This window comes from Pleurodeles waltl, chromosome 10 (genome assembly GCF_031143425.1).
Source record: "Pleurodeles waltl isolate 20211129_DDA chromosome 10, aPleWal1.hap1.20221129, whole genome shotgun sequence".
NCBI classification, from domain to species: domain Eukaryota; kingdom Metazoa; phylum Chordata; class Amphibia; order Caudata; family Salamandridae; genus Pleurodeles; species Pleurodeles waltl.
Window position 1 is genome coordinate 1,014,912,184 of NC_090449.1, and position 19,592 is coordinate 1,014,931,775.

The window sequence follows — 19,592 nt, forward strand, 5'->3', positions numbered from 1 at the left end:
GAAGCTTCGTGCCACTGGCTGTGTCAGAAGCAGAAAAATAAAACAATAGTTTTTTATAGTTCTGTTTTTCTGCTTCTGGCACAGCAATTCAGGTGAGGGGTGGGGATTGACCATGGGAGGTGCCAGGGGGGAGGAGGGGAGAGTGCACTAAGTGCACATGTGTGTTTGGCCGACCGTCTGCGGCCAGCCAAACACACATGCGCACTTAGGTTTCTCCAACCTGGCTGCATACTCGCCAGACTGGAGAAACTGCACAGACCCCAGGCTTGTGTCTGAGTGGAGGTGACTGCTACGTATAGCATGTAAGCAGAGCCAGGATCGCTGGAGAGCCTGTTCTGGTGTCCCAGCAAAAGCTGAGACACCAGAACAGGCGAGAGGACGAGCGAGGCGGCAGGAGAAGACAGCGGCAATGGAAAGAGGTAAGTCTTTTTTCATTATTTGTTATTCCCCACAGCACCCCACCTCCCCTTAAGATTTGCGGCGGCAGCTGCTGCTACAGGGGCTGTTTTTTATGATTGCCATTGTATGGCTTAAAAGTACATAAAAACACAGACATATGCTATATTCATTTTAAATGCTTTATTAATAAAATAATGCTGACTGTTTATTGATCAAGGTAAATATGCTTTATTAACATTAATAGCTGCATTTGCACATGGTTATTATGCATTATTGCATTTACACACAAAATTATGATGTTTTTAACATGTGGTTTGTTGATTTGGAACCTTTGCCCAACTCAATAGACTTACCTTATATGTTTGTATGACCTTTAGAGGGGTCAAATGTGATTATACAAAATCATCTATGGTATTTTCCATCTGCCTAATGTATATATCTGTAAAATAATGCACAGTATTTAGTAGTGTGGTTGTGTGTGTCTAATAAACGTACTTTTCCTTTTTCTGAAGAAACTCAATGGCTGGACAATCATTCATTAAGTGTTATTAATGCGTGCCAGTAAACAGCGATTACTAGCCCACACCACCTCTCCTGGGTAGGCCTTGGAGTGCACTTCTTTCCTTCCGCGAGAGAGTCAGGTGCTCCAATGGGGTGCTTGGTTCCCAGTAAGGGGAAAGTGTGGACCTATTACTTGTACAGGTCACACAACTAATAACCCAATCTCCTACATGAGATAAGAGCAGTCTCTCTTGAGCATTGATGTAAAAATATTCAATGTGACAGGTGCAAGTTATGCAGTCAAATCAAACATTCAGGATGAAAAGTAAAGCCGTAGGCAATCTATAGGTGTACCTTATGCAGTAAAATAAATATAATACTCAAAGGTGTAACTCAATGCATTAAATAATATGTAATTATGTAGGATATGTAGTCCTAAAAATAATCAGTGTACAATTTAATGCAATAGACAAAATGACCGGGCCAGCTGTGCAGAAATATAAAATCTTTAAGGCACATCTTAAGTCAGCAAATGATATCAAGATGCAGTTTAAGCAGTACAATTAAAATACTCGAAATGCAACTTTCTACAGTAAAGCAAACTAGCAGCCTAAATTCAGGGTAACTATACATTGCAAAGATTATCAGGGCTCAGTCACCAAGTTTAGTAAAATAAATAATTATATGATTTAGAGAGCTCTAGCAATTCAATTCTCAGTAAACCTTTGACACACTTCCACCTTACAAGATCACTTGTACACCAGTAGGAAGAACTCATGCTGTCTTTCTGGAGCAGCACCGACGAGAGGTTACATCATCTGACACTGCAGAGGAAGTCTGTGACTTTTACGTTGTCAACCCCTGCAATTGAGAATGCACAATTGTTGGCCTAGCAAGAACAAAAGAGGCACTCTTTAAGTCAAAACCATATTCAAGATACCCAGACACTGTCCCCATTGGAGAAAGGGTAAAGCGAGCTGGGAAGCAGAGGGTGGCCTCTCCATTCACCCACTGAGATCTTAAACTGGCAATGCCCCTGCCAGTGGGGATGATAGGACCCTGTGTGGTCTCAAGGAAGGTGACCGCGGGGCTGCCTGGCTGAGCGGTTACACTTAAGAGGGAGTCAGCCTGCATACCCTGGAATGCTTATTTTTCCCACCTCTAGCCACATTCTTGCCAACTAAAAATGATATATCTTATAAAGAAGACCAATGGACGATGCCATTAGTTCATCAGTAGACTTTTCTACATAAATATGAATTGGCTATGGTGTCGAATAATTGATAATCTGCGGCATAATTTAGCAAAATAAATGTTTCTAGCTCAAGCAGATCAAACGTTGTTAAATCTGCTGCACACATGGCGCAATGCTGCGTCGGGCACTTTAGGAGCATTACCTGGTCATCTTTAAGTCAAGTGTAAACGTTCCCATTTGATGGATGAATGGATGGATGGATGGATGGATGGGGAAAGAGAGTTCTCTGAATCAAAAACACAAACCTTACATATTTATTATAATTCAGACATGGTAGACAAAGAACCGCTTTCTTTGTCTTGAGCTTCATTTATTCTACTTTACCAGTAGAAATGGTCTAATCAGGTGCTGTTCACAAAGCTACAATTATTTCAGCAGGGCACTCAGACTTTAGAGAATCACAACTATGTCCTGTCTCTTTGTGTGGCTCCATGTCCTGAATCCTCGGCGCTTCCTACCTAGACACATAATTATATGACATCGTTGTTACATAATTTGTGTCCACTTACAGGATAATTTAATCAACCTGCCACAAAATCTGGTGCTCCGCTGTTGCATAATTCCACTATCCTGTGCGTGTTTACAAGGAGTACCTCGTTTTAAGGTTTTTTTCTACATTTGGCTATATCTTTTTCTTTTTATTGAAATGCATCTACATACATCTCTTCTGAGTGCTAAAATGATTTTGTGGAGAATACACTTTCAAATTATTTTAACTCCTACATGTACACACACTTTGGTGTCTGTGGCATTGTGTGAAATAAGTAATTGTTTGCAATAAAACAACAGAGACATCCACCAGAAAACATTAGCATTGTAGTCGGACATGTGCACGTGTAGCTATTCAAGTTTATTTTGCACATCTCATTCTTTTTCACAAAACATCACGATGCTGTCAACCAGCGCTGCTATTGCCCCGAGACAATCGTGGTAGGAAATATCGAGGACGGAATATTAAATGGTCATAATATTGAGATTAAAATACCAGAAACAAGAATATCGAGGAGGTAGGTGCATAGAGGAAGGTATAGATCTACTGTTCATAAATCCACATCCATGTATCTTAAACATATATAAATCACCAAGCACACATATGTCCATTTAATTGTAAAAAACCTAAACAAACCAGCCTGTTGGTATTTTGGACCTCTCTATTCTGGCCACGATGTTGTGAACGTTCAATATTCTGTCATCAATATTCCTGACCCACAGCCTTGAGAATCCGGGTTGACTGCATTTCTTTATCAGAATATGAAGAACAAAATATCTTGCCGCAAAAATAATGTAGTCAGAATATCAGCTCCCAATGTACTGGAAAGGTAACTATACCCAGGTACGAATCTTCTTCTCTTAACGCCACGCCTACATTATCTGAAGATATATATTTCATTGTGGTATATTTAAGTGTAGATAAGAACAGCAAATGTGTAGTTACCTAAACTTACTTACCTTCACAATATTTTGGTAGTCAATAATATGGCTACTATATTTTTTAGCAAAAGATTTAAAACTCGATATTCTGTTACTGCGCTATTGAGTGGCACTCAAACCATCGCTTAATTTCTCTTTTTGTCGATTTTCATTAAATCCAGTCAGTTAAACAGATTGTTTTCTATCTGCATTTATATTTAAATTTAAAAAGCATTAAAAACTGAAAACTTAGAGCCATGCACTCTATGTGTTTTTCTATTGTAGTAACTTGAATTGGATTCAGGTTAATGAAATGATACAATGCACTGTAGATTTAATTTAGGAGACACATGGGCCTGATTTATACTTTTTTAGTGCTGCGTTTGCGTAATTTTTTGACGCAAAAGCCGTGCAAACTTATAAAATTCAATTATATTTTGTAAGTTTGCACCGCTTTTGCGTCAAAAAATCACACAAACACAGCGCTACAAATGTATAAATCAGGCCCATAGTGACTTGATGGACAAATAGAAGTGATAGAAAATGAAGCCTTAAAGATAACGGAATAGGAGTGCAGAGTGTCAGTGGCGTCACGCCCAGGAAAAGCTGCTCCAGATTGAATGAAGGGGCATCCTGTGTGGGCTTTTTACTCAGGATCCAGCCCGCCTTCACCCTTTATGCGTTAAAATGTCCTATGAATATTGAAGGATAATTTGCTTAGCCTACTATTGTGGGAGAGATTGACCTAGAACTCTCTGGCTAGCTATGGATCCCTGCTGAGCCTTGGGGTGAGAGGGTTAGTTGGACATCACCCCTGCAATTTGTCTTGGCAGAGAGCATCATCAATGTTTAAATCATGTTAAATGGAAGTACCCAAGTTTATGTTTCTATAGTTTTTAAGAAAATCTGTTATCTATGGTCGTTTTAAGTAATGCAATTTAAGGCCTACCAAAGCCCCCTTGTGCACAGAGAGCAGCCAAGGAAAGAAAATGTCAGGTCCTAACTTGTGAAGTCAGGGTTACAAAAGTGAAAATTGATTGGTTGAGTAGGCAAGACAATGAAGACCCTTGAAAATAAAATTCAATAAATGTTCCTTAAGGTGAAGTCAGTTTTATATTATGATGCCAGTTGAGAACTTTGCTAAACTGACTTTTATCTGAGAGAATTGTTTGGTCTTCTATTTCAGGATTTCTTCAGCAAATCTGACCCTTTTCTTGAAACCTTTCGAATGAATGATGATGGGACTCAGCAGCTTGTTCACAGAACTGAGGTAAAAGAAAGACTTGAATGGCATGATTCATCTACCTCCACAGACAAAAAGAGTACTGTTGCAATGATGAAGGCACAAATTGTAAATATAAATAAGTATTTATTATCAGGTTGCACAGAGTACGAAGAGCGACACCACTCATTCCGAGGCTCTGGTCCCAACTGCCACTTAAAATACTACTACAACTACCATTCTCCCACCAATTCTACCTTCCACAAGACACTCACCACACATCTTCCCCCTTTAAATTCTTACACACTATACAAATACAATAATATAAAACTGCGAACATTATAGAACGTACTAAGAACATACATATATAATATACATGAATAACTTATATCCTACATAATATAATTCATTTTAATAATACAATGCTATATGCATCTTTCAGATTGCTATGTGCATATTCCACACAAGAGTATAAGGAGGTCACAAATTCTCAGTCCATTACATAACCTTCCAGATAGGCTAAAACCTTCTTTACCCTTTCACTATGCTGCAAACCACCTACCACCAGACATTACTCTTTCCCCACACATTTCATCAATGTCACCACTGGAAACACCATCACTTCGTTCCCTGTGTGCCCCTTGGTCCTCAAGCACACCTTCAGTAACCACACCATCCATCAAGTAACCATAACACTCTTGATTACATTCCTCATCACATTCAAACTTTCCTCCACTTCTTTCCTCCCTATACTCTGATACCCAGCGTAAATTGATACCTTGCCATCCTCCATCTGTACAGCATTTCTCAAAATTGTATTGATTCTCAATGGTTCCAAACAATGTGGCTTTCCTTTATCAATAAATCCTGGTTTCTTAGCACGAAGATACTGTCTCACACTCAATTCATTCATCTTTACTGTTCCACCATGATACATTCCAGTACGCATTTGATGTTCCTCCACCCTCTTCCTCATTTCACTATCCTGTACAATACCATTTTTTTTTACTATTCTTCTCCGATAACCACCATGACACCAAATTGGTAGCTGGTTTCCTTCCTCTTAGCAACTCGAAAGGCATTTTACCCGTCACCGAATGGGGCAGTGTCCTATACGACAGAAGCACACTGTGTAAAGACTTCTTCCAAGGAAGTCCTGATTTCAATGCCAGCTCTACAGCATCTTTTATAACTCTGTTAAACATCTCTACCTGACCATTTGAAAAGGGATTATACATAGCCACTTTTGAATGCTTGAACCATTCTTCTTCGGGAACCATGTCATTTTTTCCAGTATAATTTGCACACCATTGTCGGATACCAAAATTTCTGGTACACCTTCTCTTGAAAATACATCTTCTAAGAATTCTGCTACTACATCCGTATTAATTTTGCCTACAATATGCACTTCAGGCCATTTAGAGAAAGTAATCAATAAACACAAAGGCATACGATTCCTTCCCTGGTAATGTGGAAAATTGACCCATACAGTAAATTGCTAATTTCCTCCATGGTCTATCAGGTAAGTCTACAGTAACCAACAGTGCCTTGCATGGTTAAGCACTTTTGTCAGTTTGTGAACACATCTTACAATTTCTTACATACCTGTCAACCATCACTTCGACACCTGTGCACCAAACATTCTCCTTTAGCTTCCTTTTAGTATTGGACATACCACCATCTCCATCATGAGTCTTTTTAACCAATATCTTTCGTACTCCCTTATGTGGAACAATTCTATCACCTCTTAAAACTACACTGTTGCACACACATAGTTCATCCTTCAACTTCCAGAACACTGCACCATCATGGGTTCACTAGGCCAACCTTTGATTATGTACTTTTTTACCATTTGTATTTCTGCATCCTTCTCTATTTCTTCCCACCATTCCTGCTCAGACATCACTTCTTGCTCCTGCTCCTCATATTTTCTCATACCCAACAGTACATCCTCATATGTAAATGCTACATCACACTCCCCATCCTTATTATTCTCATCTTCATTTTTAATTGTCAGACATGATAATCCATCTGCAGCAATATTCTTCGTGCCTGGTACAAATTCTATCTAAAAAAAATACATTTGATATTTAGAGGCTAGTCTTGCCAGCCTTTGTGACAAAATCTTCCCATCACCTAGTTTTAATATGTTCACCAGTGGTTTATGGTCAATGCATAGTTTTAATTTTCTTCCCCAAATGTACACTCTGAATCATTGTACAGTCCACGCCGCCAACAACTCCTTCTCAATCACTGAGTAACTTCTTTTAGTTTATGTCAAAGACCGTGAAGCACATGCCACAATCCATTTATCACTTCCTTTCTTTTGTGATAGTACTGCCCCGGTCCCATAGCTTCTTGCATCCCCTGAAATCACACAGTCAACATTAATTTCAAAGGGTTTCAAACAAGGTAACTGTAATATGTCATCCTTAATAGGCGCAAAACACTCTGACTGCTCCTTGCTCCAAACAAATTGAACATTTTTGTTGAGCAATTTTCCTACATTTTCTACTTTCATTGCATAGTTCTCAATGAATCTCAAATAAAATTCTGTAATACCTAGGAATGACATTAATTGCTCCTTGCAACTTGGGTCAGGAGCCTCCACAATAGCTTCTACATGGCTAACTTATGACCTAAGTGCTCTACTTGATCCTGACCAAACTTGCATTTCTCTTTTTTCACCATTCATGCATTTTCTTGGAGAATAGATAACACACCTTCCAAGGTCTTATCATGTTCCACTCTGTCTTTCCCAAAAATCAGAATGTCATCCTGAAATACCCTGGTGCCTTCTACTCCAGCCAAAATTCTATTAATTTCCCTTTAACATACAGCTGAAGCAGTGGCAAGGCCAAATGGCATCCTCTTGTACTGGAAGACACCCTCAGTCGTTAGGAAAGCAGCATAATGCTTGGAACTATGTTCTAATTCCATCTGGTGGTATGCGCTACATAAGTCAATTATGGATAAAACAGCGGTCTGACTTACAGAAGATAGCAATTCTTGTAAGTTGGCAAGGGAAAGGTGTCTACCTAAATAGCTTCATTCAAACACCTAAGGTCCACGCATAATCTTAAATCCCCATTGCTCTTGAGCGATATCACCACAGGTGACATCCAATCCAAACTTTCAACAGGCTCGATAATGTCATTTTCACACAATTCATTCAACATCTCCTTAAAATTTGCTCTATAATTTCCTGGTACATTTCGTATTTTCTGCCTCACCGAATTTGCATTTTCTCGTAAAATAAATTTCTGTTTGAAACCCTTCAATTTACCTAACGTTTTTCTAAAGACATTGGGAAATGTCTCCTCTAAATTTTCATATTCCAACCGTTCACCATGTACTTCTTGCACCAAGTACACCTAAGGAACTCTATTAGGATCTAACTTAATTCCCACCTCGTTAATGTGTAGCCAACCCAAAAGTAATTCACCCTTGTCAGCGACATACAATTTACTCTTACAATGCTTATGTCCAAATTCAATTTGCACCTGTACAAATCCTGCCATAGGTATTTTATGACCTGTAAAAATACCAGAATTGACATCAGTCAGATATAAGTGTCTATTCGTCCACAATCTGTCACACATGTCTTTGCTCATTATTGTATACCATGCACATGAATCTACCATGGCATTCACTGCACACCCGTCTATTAGTAATTTAAATGTGGTAACTTTAACGGTTTGTCTGAATCTTGACTTTAATTTCCTAGCACACTTAATATCACATCATGCAATCTTTCCTCCTCACTCTATTCATGTATGGACACAGAGTTTACACTTTTATTAGTGCTCTTGCAAACCCTACTAAAATGGGCTATTTTTTTACATGTACTGCATACCTTTCCCATGGTAGGACACCCTTTCGAATTGGCCAAATAATCACTTGCACCACATCTATAGCATAGTTTCAAGTTACTTTTCTTCCTCTTCATTTTCCTTTGCTTCTCCTTACCTTCCTTTGTTATAGTAATTGTGTATTGTGTTACTGATTCATTGTTATTACTTCCAGTGCCTTTCCTTACTCTTTGGATACACTTCTCAGAAATGTCTATGCTCCTAACACAACAATTGTAGTTTTTAATGTCAATTCGCTGCCCCATGACCATAACTTTTCTTTTATTTTACGACATTTAGTCTTCATCGACAATTGATCCCTCAATACTTGGTCATATGACATTTGTTCAACATTGCAAGTAACAACTAATCCCCTAAGTGCTGGCTTAAATTGATCAATCAACTCCTATTCCTGTTGGGTCCTAGAGTTAAAATTTATATCGTTCTAGCATTACGTAAATTTTTCTCCCATAACGTTCATGAAGTTGTTTCTTCGCAACTTGATATACATCAGCATCCCCAACATTATCTATTACCGGCAAGTTCTTGAATTCCCTAAAACCAATGGCACCTAATCTGTGCTTCAATAAAGCTAAATACCTTTCTTGGGAACATTCTTGGCCCTCCAAAACTTCTACATGTGCTTCAACTAAGTCTATCCATAGCTCCCATTGTATAGGGGGTTCCACTGGCTCAGATAAAAACAATAGTGGAGGTTGGATCGAGGTCATATTGAAATATCAAACTATTTGCTGAGTTATGCTCAATTAAGACAACTCGGAATAATAATATTCCCGTTTATAAATAAAAATGTACAACGGTATGTGTGGTCCACTGCAGGTTCCCGACTATGTGCATAAACTAAAAAGGCTATGCAAATCACTGTACATCCACACTGTTTTTTTTTTTGTATAGTTCCAGTAGGAGATAAAGTGTGCAAGTCACTGTCGATCCACACAACTAGATGTAATGTGTAAAGTGTACGAATCACTGTTAATCTGCAATAAGAGTATAATCGGTCAGTACGTCAGTATTTAATAAGCACTTGTCAATTGTCATTCCACCAATCTCCCTAATGCCACAAAGTCAAAAGAACTCACTTATCTCACAGGTGTGCGAATCACCGTTGATCCACACACGAATAATGCAATAATATATTTGTGCTAGATCCAATGTGCAAATCAGCAACCCTTGACCTGCTGTTGAGGTCGGGAGAAGCTCCCCAAGCCGCACAGTTCCACCTATCTGTGCCCGTGTCCCTTTTCCCCGCACTCGCTCCTCCTGAGAATTTGAGGTCCTCCTCCACCCGCAGGCTCCCACCTGCGCCTCATCCCTGGTGGCTAGTGGTAGGTACTGTGTGTCTACATCTGTGTCTTTTTTTCCCTTCTGCCTCTTTACAGTTTCTTTTCTCTGTTTTTTCGTGCCCATTCTCACTTCCCTCCCGCCTCCCAGCTGCTACTCCCTCCCACCTCCCCTTCTTAATGGTGGCTGCTGGTCACCAGAGGCGCGCCAGAGGCAAGCCCGTCTGCGCCCGTCCGCACCTGGACCGCGCCGAGCACCAGACCCCCTGGCCCCGGCGACCACCCCGTCACCTGATGCTACTACAACGCCAACACTCTCCACGCCCTCAACGCCGGCCAATCTGCCACCTGCTTCCAGGCCTCACCAAAGCTCACCCACGGACCTTTCTCCTGCCAGAGCTGCAGCTTCACCACCCCGAGCTACCGCCGCGCCCGCCAGAACCGGACACAACCATCTCAGATGCATCCTTCTCAACACCCGCTCAGTCCACAAGCACACCATCGAAATTTGGGACCTTCTCGACTCTTCCTTCCTGGACATCGCCTTCCTGACGGAGACCTGGATGAACCCATCCTCAGCACCAGACATCGCCATAGCCATCCCGGACGGCTACAAGATCACCCACAGAGACCGCACCAACAGACCAGGAGGAGGGATCACCATCATCCACAGGAACACCATCAGAATCTCGACCAGCACCGAAGACACTCTCAGCACCGCCGAACACATGCACTTCCAAATCCACATCGATCCCAAATCCACCCTCAGAGGTACCATCGTCTACAGATCCCCTGGACCTCGACCACAGTTCAGTGACTCTATCGCCGAGGTCGTCAGCACTCAAGCCCTTGCTTCTACAGACTACATCCTCCTCGGAGACCTGAACTTCCACCTCGAAAACACCAACGACAGCAACTCCATCGCCCTGCTCGACAACCTCGGCAACCTCAGACTCAAACAGCTCGTCACGTCACCCACCCACACGCTCGACCCCATCTTCTCCGCCAGCAGCCACATCGCCTTCAGCCACACCAACGAACTCCACTGGACCGACCACCGCGGCATCCACTTCACCTTCGAGAAACCCACCACACACCACCACCCGCAACCGGTCCCCCGCCGCAGCTGGAACAAGGTCACCAACAACCAGCTGATCTCCGCCCTCGCCCGAGCCCCACCAGCCGACACCACTGACACTGACACAGCTGCCTGCAACCTCAGGCAATGAATCGATGATTGCGCCAACGCTCTCGCCCCGATCAAGAAACCCTCCTACAACCGAGCCATCAGAAAGGCCACCTGGTTCACCACCAACCGCCGGACCTCCAAACAGACTTGCCAAAAACCGGAGAAGAAGTGGCGCCAAGAACAGACACCGACCACCCACACGGCCCTCAAGAAAACCATCCACAAGCACCACCAGCTCATCCGGCTCACCAAGAGATCCTCCTTCCAGGAACGTATTGACAAAAACGCGCACAACAGCAAAGAGCTCTTCAACATCGTGAAGGAACTCTCCAACCGCAGCTCCAGCGCCAACGACATCCCACCTTCACAAGACCTCTGCGACTTCCTCGCCACCTTCTTCCACTGCAAGATCGCAGACATCCACAACAACTTCAACACCAAGACCCCACCGGCAGTCGCCAACACTTCCGACTCACCGCCACCCAGCCACACCAACCTCCTGCTCTCCTGGACCCACGTTAGCGACGATGACACAACCAAAGTAATGAACACCATTCACTGCAGTTCATCATCTGACACCTGCCCGCACCACATCTTCAACAAAGCGAGCTCCATCATCGCCCCCCAACTCCGGATGATCATCAACAGCTCCTTATAGACCGCCACCTTCCCGGAAAACTGGAAGCATGCCGAGATCAACGCCTTACTCAAGAAACCCAAGGCGGACCCAAAGGACCTCAAAAACTGCCGGCCCATCTCCCTACTCCAGTTCCCGGCGAAAGTAATCGAGAAGATCGTCAACAGGCAACTGACCCACCACCTTGAGGAAAACAACACTCTGGAACCGTCCCAATCTGGTTTTCGCAGCAACCACAGCACTGAGAACGCCCTCATCGCTGCCACCGTCGACATCAGGACCTTCCTGGACAAAGGCAAAACCGCAGTCCTCATCCTCCATGATCTCTCGGCCGCCTTTGACACCGTCTGCCACCACACCCATCGCACACGCCTCCATGGCGCAGGGATCCACAACAAAGCCCTGGATTGGATCACCACCTTCCTCACCGGCAGAACCCAGAGAGTCCACCTCCCTCCATTCCAATCTGAAGCCACCAAGACCATGTGTGGCGTACCACAAGGCTCTTCCCTAAACCCGACCCTCTTCAATGTCTACATGGCACCGCTCACCAACATCGTCCGATCTCACAACCTCAACATCGTCTCATACGCCGACGACACCCAGCTGATCCTCTCCCTCACCAAGGACCCCGCCACTGCCAAAACCAACCTCCACAAAAGTATGAAGGCTGTCGCCAACTGGATGGAGAGCAGTCGCATAAAACTGAACTTGGACAAGACAGAGGTCCTCATCCTCGGCACAACCCTCTCCGCCTGGGACGCCTCCTGGTGGCCGGCCTCACTGGGAGCTGCACCGACGCCCACCAACCACGCACACAACCTGGATTCATCCTTGACTCATCGCTCTCCATGACCCAACAAGTCAACGCCGCCTCATCATCCTGCTTCAACACCCTCTGCATGCTCCGCAAGATCTACAGGTGGATCCCTGCCAAAACTGACGGTCACCCAGCCCCTCGTCAGCAGCAGACTGGACTACGGCAACGTTCTCTATGCGGGAACCACGGCCAATCTCCAGAAAAGACTGCAACGAATACAGAACGCCTCTGCATGCTTCATCCTCGACATCCCCCACCGCAGCCTCATCATAGCCCACCTGAGAGACCTACACTGGCTCCCCTTCAACAAAAGGATCACATTCAAGCTCCTCACCCATGCCCACAAAGCACTCCACAACGCCAGACCAGCATACCTCAATGATCGACTCACCTTCTACACCTCGAATCGACAGCTCTGCTCCGCCGACCTCACCCTCGCCACCGTCCCACGCATCCACAGGACAACGACCGGCGGCAGATCATTCTCCTACCTCGCAGCCAAGACCTGGAACACCCTCCCGTTCCACTTACGACAGACCAAGGACCTACTGACCTTCAGGAGACACCTCAAGACCTGGTTGTTCGAGCAGTAGCAGCTCTCCCCGTCCCCCGCTTAAGTGCCTTGAGACCCTCCCGGGTGAGTAGCACACTCTACAAATGTACTGATTGATTGATTGATTGAATCACTGTTGATCCACGTATGGCACGCTCCGTGTATGGACTTCATAATAACAGCACTGCTCAATATGTACTTGTACCAGAAACATTGACCCAAGAAGGTTCCTACGCATCTACGCACTGACGTAGATTCGGAACTGCAACTGGAGCCACACGCACTCAATAGCTCTGGTATACTTCCTAAATATGGCACTAACACATGCATAGACTGATTTATGTCCTGTGCTGCAGTTGAAGGGAACTTGCGTGTGAAGGTGACATATGGGAGGCCCAAACCTATTTTTTGGGCATAAGTCATATCATCCGCAACTTTCCACAGCAAGCCGCAACGCGAGTCACCAGAATGACACTCAAACTAAACCTCCTTGCCTCTGTTGAGACACTCCTTGCCACATAGATTGCCACTGCTGAGAGAAGAATGAAGATAGGATCCATGTAATACAGGGTCACTCTTCTCACCAAGATCTTCTGCTCGTCGCCAAGTTGCATTGATGATGGCATAAATCGTAAGTATAGATAAGGATTTATTAATAGGTTGTACAGAGTACGAAGAGCGACGCCATTCACGCCGAGACTCTGGTCCCAACTGACACTTAGAATACTACTTCGACTACCATTCTACATTCCACCCACCAATTCTACGTTCCACAAGACACTTACCACAAATACCCCCATAATTTATGAATGTGATTTCATGTTTTTTGTGTGTATTACAAGCAGAGCTATGATGTTTTTTGAGGCCATGAATGAGTAGAAAAAATGGAAAACTTCAGGACAACAAGTACTAGAATTCAAAGAATAGATATCTCTGGAGTGAATGGATGTGGTTAATTTGGATGAGGAGAGCTGTTAATTCACTCTTCATGAGTTGCACCATGCTGAAAAAAACTACTTCAGTCCCTAATATCAAAACATTAGAAGTGATTACAAAAATTGATCACCAACTAGACATAGTTGCAGTTTGTCTTCTGTGTGTTGAGCATGGAAAAGTGATATATGTATTACAGTGATGTTAGCATGTCACTGTGCGTGACAGTGCAGTAACAGAGGGAAGCAGTGCAGTGAGGTGGTAGTGGGACGTGGGAATGAGATGGTCATACTGTATTTATGGTGGTGTGAAGTTGTTATGTTTGGTGTGAAATGGTTCTGTGGTCTTGTGTTCATTGTTTTGGTGGTCTGGAGCTGTGGGCAAAGGGCAGTGCTGGGTGATGGAATTTAAGTGTTAAGGTTGGTAGTGATATTGAATTGAGACTGGGGGATTGAACTACATGGTGGGATTATGCTGGTAGTGCTGCAGGATAGGTGACAGTATAGTTACATGGGGCAGCATTGCGATGGTGATAGTGTGGTGTGGTGTTGTGTGTTAACACAGAGCAATGTTTTGGGAGTTTATAGTGGTTCACTCTAGCTCCACTCAGTTTAAATTTCCTAAATCACTCATTACTGTTGTAACAAAAAACGTTTTTGCATGCAGAAATGTACCTTGTTTTCTTCTAACTGGACACTGGAGCATACAAGTATATTTTATGAGTTGTTGTTTGTGAGTTTATCATATTCAAACATCAGCAGTCATAAGAGGTGAGCCTGTGGTAGAACACTGTGTAACTGCCTTGTTTATTTATGAGTTGTCATGTTAGATCACCCTCATTCTACTCTTTGTCACCACCTTGCCCCATCCCCATCACGATAGTCCATTTTGTGCCAGCTTCTGAACATGGACAGGCATTATAAGGGATTGGAATGTAGATTAAGGTGATGTTGTTGGAGGGATGAAGTGTGTAGCCTGTGTCAGTAGCATTGTTGTAGCCCATGCGGACACTAGGCACATTATCTCCATGTATTAGTCAAAAAGCTATGAAGCAAGGTAGCTAATATCTTTTGTGACTTTTTCTCTAAGACCATCACTGGGCTGGCAGACTCCTGCACCCAAGTAACCAATGGTGGTATCTACTATAGTGGTTTCAGTGGTTTCTAACCCTAAGGCTAGTGGAATTCCCCAATGAAGAACTACTATGTTCTAGTTTGAGGGGAATATAGGTGATGTAAGGTATTTTCGCAGGCGCAGACCGCTTGCTGTTTTTAACTGTTTTTATGTCCTAATCTCTTTTCATTTGTGTTTTTGGCCTTTTGTTCCTTAGAACAACTTACCCACGTGTTTAGCCAGATTCTCCCCGCTGCCGGTGCTAAAGATCAAGACCCTGGGGTCCCCGGATGACCCATGTCCGCCCAGGGTCCTGCAGTTGGTGTCAGACCTCATAGTTGAGGTCCTGAAGATGTTCTTTGGGGAGCTTCTGAAGACTGGGGTGCACCCTCAGGTCTGGAAGGAGGCGGTGGTTGTCCCGCTGAAAAATAAATCTGATGGGACTCCAGTGATTTGAAAAAATCTTCATCCAATTTCTCTGTTGCCCACTCCTGCAAAGATTTTGGAGAAGCATGTAAACCAGGAAATAGCCAACTTTAACCTTGAACAAGAATTCCTGAGCCCTTCGCAGAATGGGTTCAGGAAGAATCACAGTACTGAATCAGCACTTATTGCCATTAGTGTGTTAGAGAGGTGCAGCTATCCTGGTTTTGCTAGACCTATCAGCAGCCTCTTACACTATTTTTCCTGCTCTGATGATGTAAAAGGCTGCCGCAGGCTGGGCTGAAGGATGTGGCACTGAAGTTGCTGGAGTCCTTCCTGTATGATAGATCGATTGCAGTGAGTTGTGGTGATTTCAGAGCAGCATCCTTTCAGCTTGCCTTTGGAGTTCCCCAAAGGTCATCCCTTAGCTTGACTTTATTTAACTTGTATGTTGCCCCCTGGTGAAACTAGTACGATCTTTTGGCTTCCAGGTGTCGTCCTATGTGGACGATACCTAGATCATCGTCTCCATCTCGGATGACTGGTGTTGGACTTTTTGCCTTACGCAGGGTCATCCCCAGTCTTTTTGCCTCCTTTTTCCTGGTTTTTCTAACCTCTCGCTGTTGGCTCTAGGACTCTGAGCACTTTATCACTGCTGACCAGTGCTAAAGTGCAGGTGCTCTCCCATCTAAAGTTGGTATGATTGGCTTATACCTAATTGGCATTTTTAATTTACCTATAAGTCCCTTGTACAGTGGTATCTCTATACCCAGGGCCTGTAAATTAAATACTACTAGTGGGCCTGCAGCGCTGCTTGCGCCACCCACTGAAGTAGACTTTCAAACCTGTCACAGGCCTGCTAGCGCAGGGCCTGTGTGCGCGGTTTTCTGCCACAGGGACCTAGCATCTAAACTTACTTGCCAGGCCCAGAACTCCCCTTTTACTACATGTAAGTCACCCCTAAGGTATGCCCTAGCTAGCCCTGTGGGCAGGGTGCCATGTATGTAGAAAGGCAGGACATGTGCCAAGTTGCGTGGCCTGCCCTGGTAGTGACAAACAGCCTAACTGGTGTCTCACTGCTGTGAGTGCTGCCTTCTCATAGGATTGCATTAGAAATGCCCTACCTTATGGGTAAGGGGTATTGTCTGATTTATGAGGGGTAGCGTAGGCGTGTTTGGTATGGTTGTGATGGTGATAATAAATGCTGCTTACTGGTGTGGGTGTATTTTTTCTAACTATCACAGAAATGCCACTTCTAGAAAGTGAGCATTTATCGGTGCTTATGACTCTGGTGTTTTGCAGCTTGACTCCAATCCACGTCTGGGCAGAGTGACAGTTGGGGCTTTGTGCATACTATTAAGACAGCCTGTACACAGGGAGGGTGGAGGTGTCACAGAGGTGCATCTGCATACTGAATAGTCTTCCTGGGCTGAGAGAAGGGAGAGGCGGGGCACACCTGCATTTGTAAAGGCTGTTCCCTGGCCTCACACAATGGGGTCGTTAACCCCCCACTGATGTTTGGAGCCTGTGCTGAAAGGAGAGAGGGGGCACTCCCAGAACCAGTTGTAACTGGCTGGAACCTTCTCTCCCTACCATTGTAAAACACTGTAAGAACTGACTATAAGTACAGGGGAATTTCCCCCACAATTTGGAGACTCTTTGTAAGACTTTGGAACTGGACACAATGCTGCTGGAGGGACTCACCGGGAACCGCCATGGACTACTGCTGCTGTGCTGACCTGTGACCTGCTTGGTTCACTTTGAGTAAATGCCTGTGTTCTCCTTGGGCTGGCCTGCTGCTGGGCTCTGCCACCTGTGCTCCTTTTTCGTTTCACTGTTGTCCCCCTGGGGCAGGGTGCTGTGGCCCCTGACCCCTGCAACTATCATATGAGGAGTGTTTCCTTTGTGGCTGTATGGTGCCTGGAGCCATACTTTGAGATGGTGGGTGTAGCGCCTGGAGGAGTGCCTTCTGTTTGTAACGGCCCCCCATCTTGGGAGGCGCACTCTGACATTTGCCTTGGAGAAGTCACCGCCGCGACCTGGCATTCCTTGTTCTGCTGCACGTGGTGAGCGTTGTGGCCTCTAATCCAGGGAGGAGGGCGGCGGACCTTCTGTGCCCTTTGGTCACCCCCCTCGAGGCTGCCAGCATTGCCAGGGACCGGCTGGGCAGCTGTAGCCTCAGGGAGCGTCAGTCAGGCCCCACCGGAGGAATCCTGTAGGCATGGCCCAACTGGTCATGCCTCCTGAGCCGTGGAGGCTCAGCCAGAGAAGTACCGTAATGCTCCTAGTAACGGAGATGAGGGCCAGTAAATCTTGAAGCCGGGAAAGCGGAGCACGGTCCCCCTTTTGTGGCCCAGTGGTGAGGGCCCGTTCCCGCCTCTCCTCTCCCAGAGATTTCACTCGGGGCAGTCTGCAGGGTGGGAAGGGAACCCCACCGAGAGCCCTGTCCCTGCCGAGCCCCTTTCAAAGCTATCGGACGAGGAAGGAACGGTGAGCTCCTTCCTTAAATCTGCGGTGCTCCTAGAAGCACCATCTTGCTGGACATCTCGCAGGACGGGAAGAGAGCCCTCACCGGAGGCCCCGTCCCTGCTGAGCTCCCTATCTTCACCGGAGATACACTCGGTATACGAGTGCTCCTCGGAGTACTGTATTTCCCCAAAGAGGTGCTCCTGCGCTTCGCGACAGAGACTGGAAATTACCACCCCATTGATAAAATAAGCGCTGGTGCTTATCAGGTAGTGGTTGTGGCACTCCTAAGAAGATACTACTGATAATATGGGCATCTGAGAATGTTCTATACCCTGCATAACTTCAGTGATAATGGTTGTTAATGTTCCTTGTCGGGCCTACTGGAGATGTAATGCTAACCTATCCACTTTGATGAAGTGTTTCACATATGTATGCAAATGTTCCTTTTATGTGCATGACTTGCTAATATGTTTCCCTAACTTGCCATAAGTTTTCTAATGTTCCTACTATGGGTGTTTTATGATATTCTTATGACAAGTGTTCTAATGTGATAACTTGTTTCCTGACTACTGCTTATGTTGCAGAATACCGAGTAACCTGTGTGTTATGTGTGACTACTGCTAATTTGCAGAGTAACTAATGTGTAACGTTCTGACAACTGCTAAGGTAGCAGGATAGTACTGATATGTGATGTTTGGTCTGATAATTGCGTTGTGTACAATACAGTATATTTTCATAAAAACTGGTGTTGTGTTTCCTTTGTGGTGGGGATATTGCGTCACATGTGTTGTGTGTGTTGTGCAGACGCTTTACACATTGCCTCCGGGTTAAGCCTGACTGCTCGTGCCAAGGGGGTGAGCAGGGGTTATCTTGGACGTGTAACTCCCTTGCCCTGACTAGAGAGGGTAAGTTCTGCCTGGCTGAGGTGCATACCCTAGCCAATCAGAAACCCCATTTCTAACAACTGGGAAGTGTCAGAGAACAGGTTTCGGGCCTCTATGCAGGAAGGCAGCAGGTGAATGAGGGAGAACTGGTTTAAAATGAATGGGGAAAAAAATGAGATTGTGGTGTTTGGAATGGACAGCTGTATCTGACTGAACGTTGGTGGCCAGATAATTGCGGTACTCTATCTGTCCGAATAGTGGCAGCCAAAAACCTGGGTGTGGTGTTTGACAACACCTTGACTTTTGACAACCAGGTTAATAGAACAGTCAGTTTGTGTTTTTGGATGATTAGAATCTTGAAGAAAATATTGCCACTTCTGCTAAAGAGCTTCTGGTACCAGTGGTCTTAGCTTTTATCTCATCTCGACTGGATTACTATAATGCCCTGTATTTAAACATCAACCAGTTCTCACTAAACAAGCTACAAATCATTCAGAATACGGCTGCATGTTTAATCCTGGGGTTACCCAACGACTCATCTATTACTTAAGGGCTGAGACACCTCCATTGGCTGCCTGTAAAGAAGCAAGTGTCCTTAAGGCCTTTTGCCTGATGCATAAAGCTCTTTACTC

At 44.6% G+C, this 19,592-nt stretch overlaps 1 protein-coding gene across 1 annotated transcript in view; it reads left to right on the top strand.

Annotated features, from left to right (window-relative positions):
- The window catches only part of CPNE4 (copine 4), a 1,215,102-nt gene that overhangs the window by 671,199 nt on the left and 524,311 nt on the right, over window positions 1-19,592 (top strand). The window contains exon 6 of the mRNA XM_069211919.1: window positions 4,752-4,835. Coding sequence (XP_069068020.1) covers window positions 4,752-4,835 — 84 coding nt within the window. The remainder of the gene's footprint in view (window positions 1-4,751; window positions 4,836-19,592) is intronic.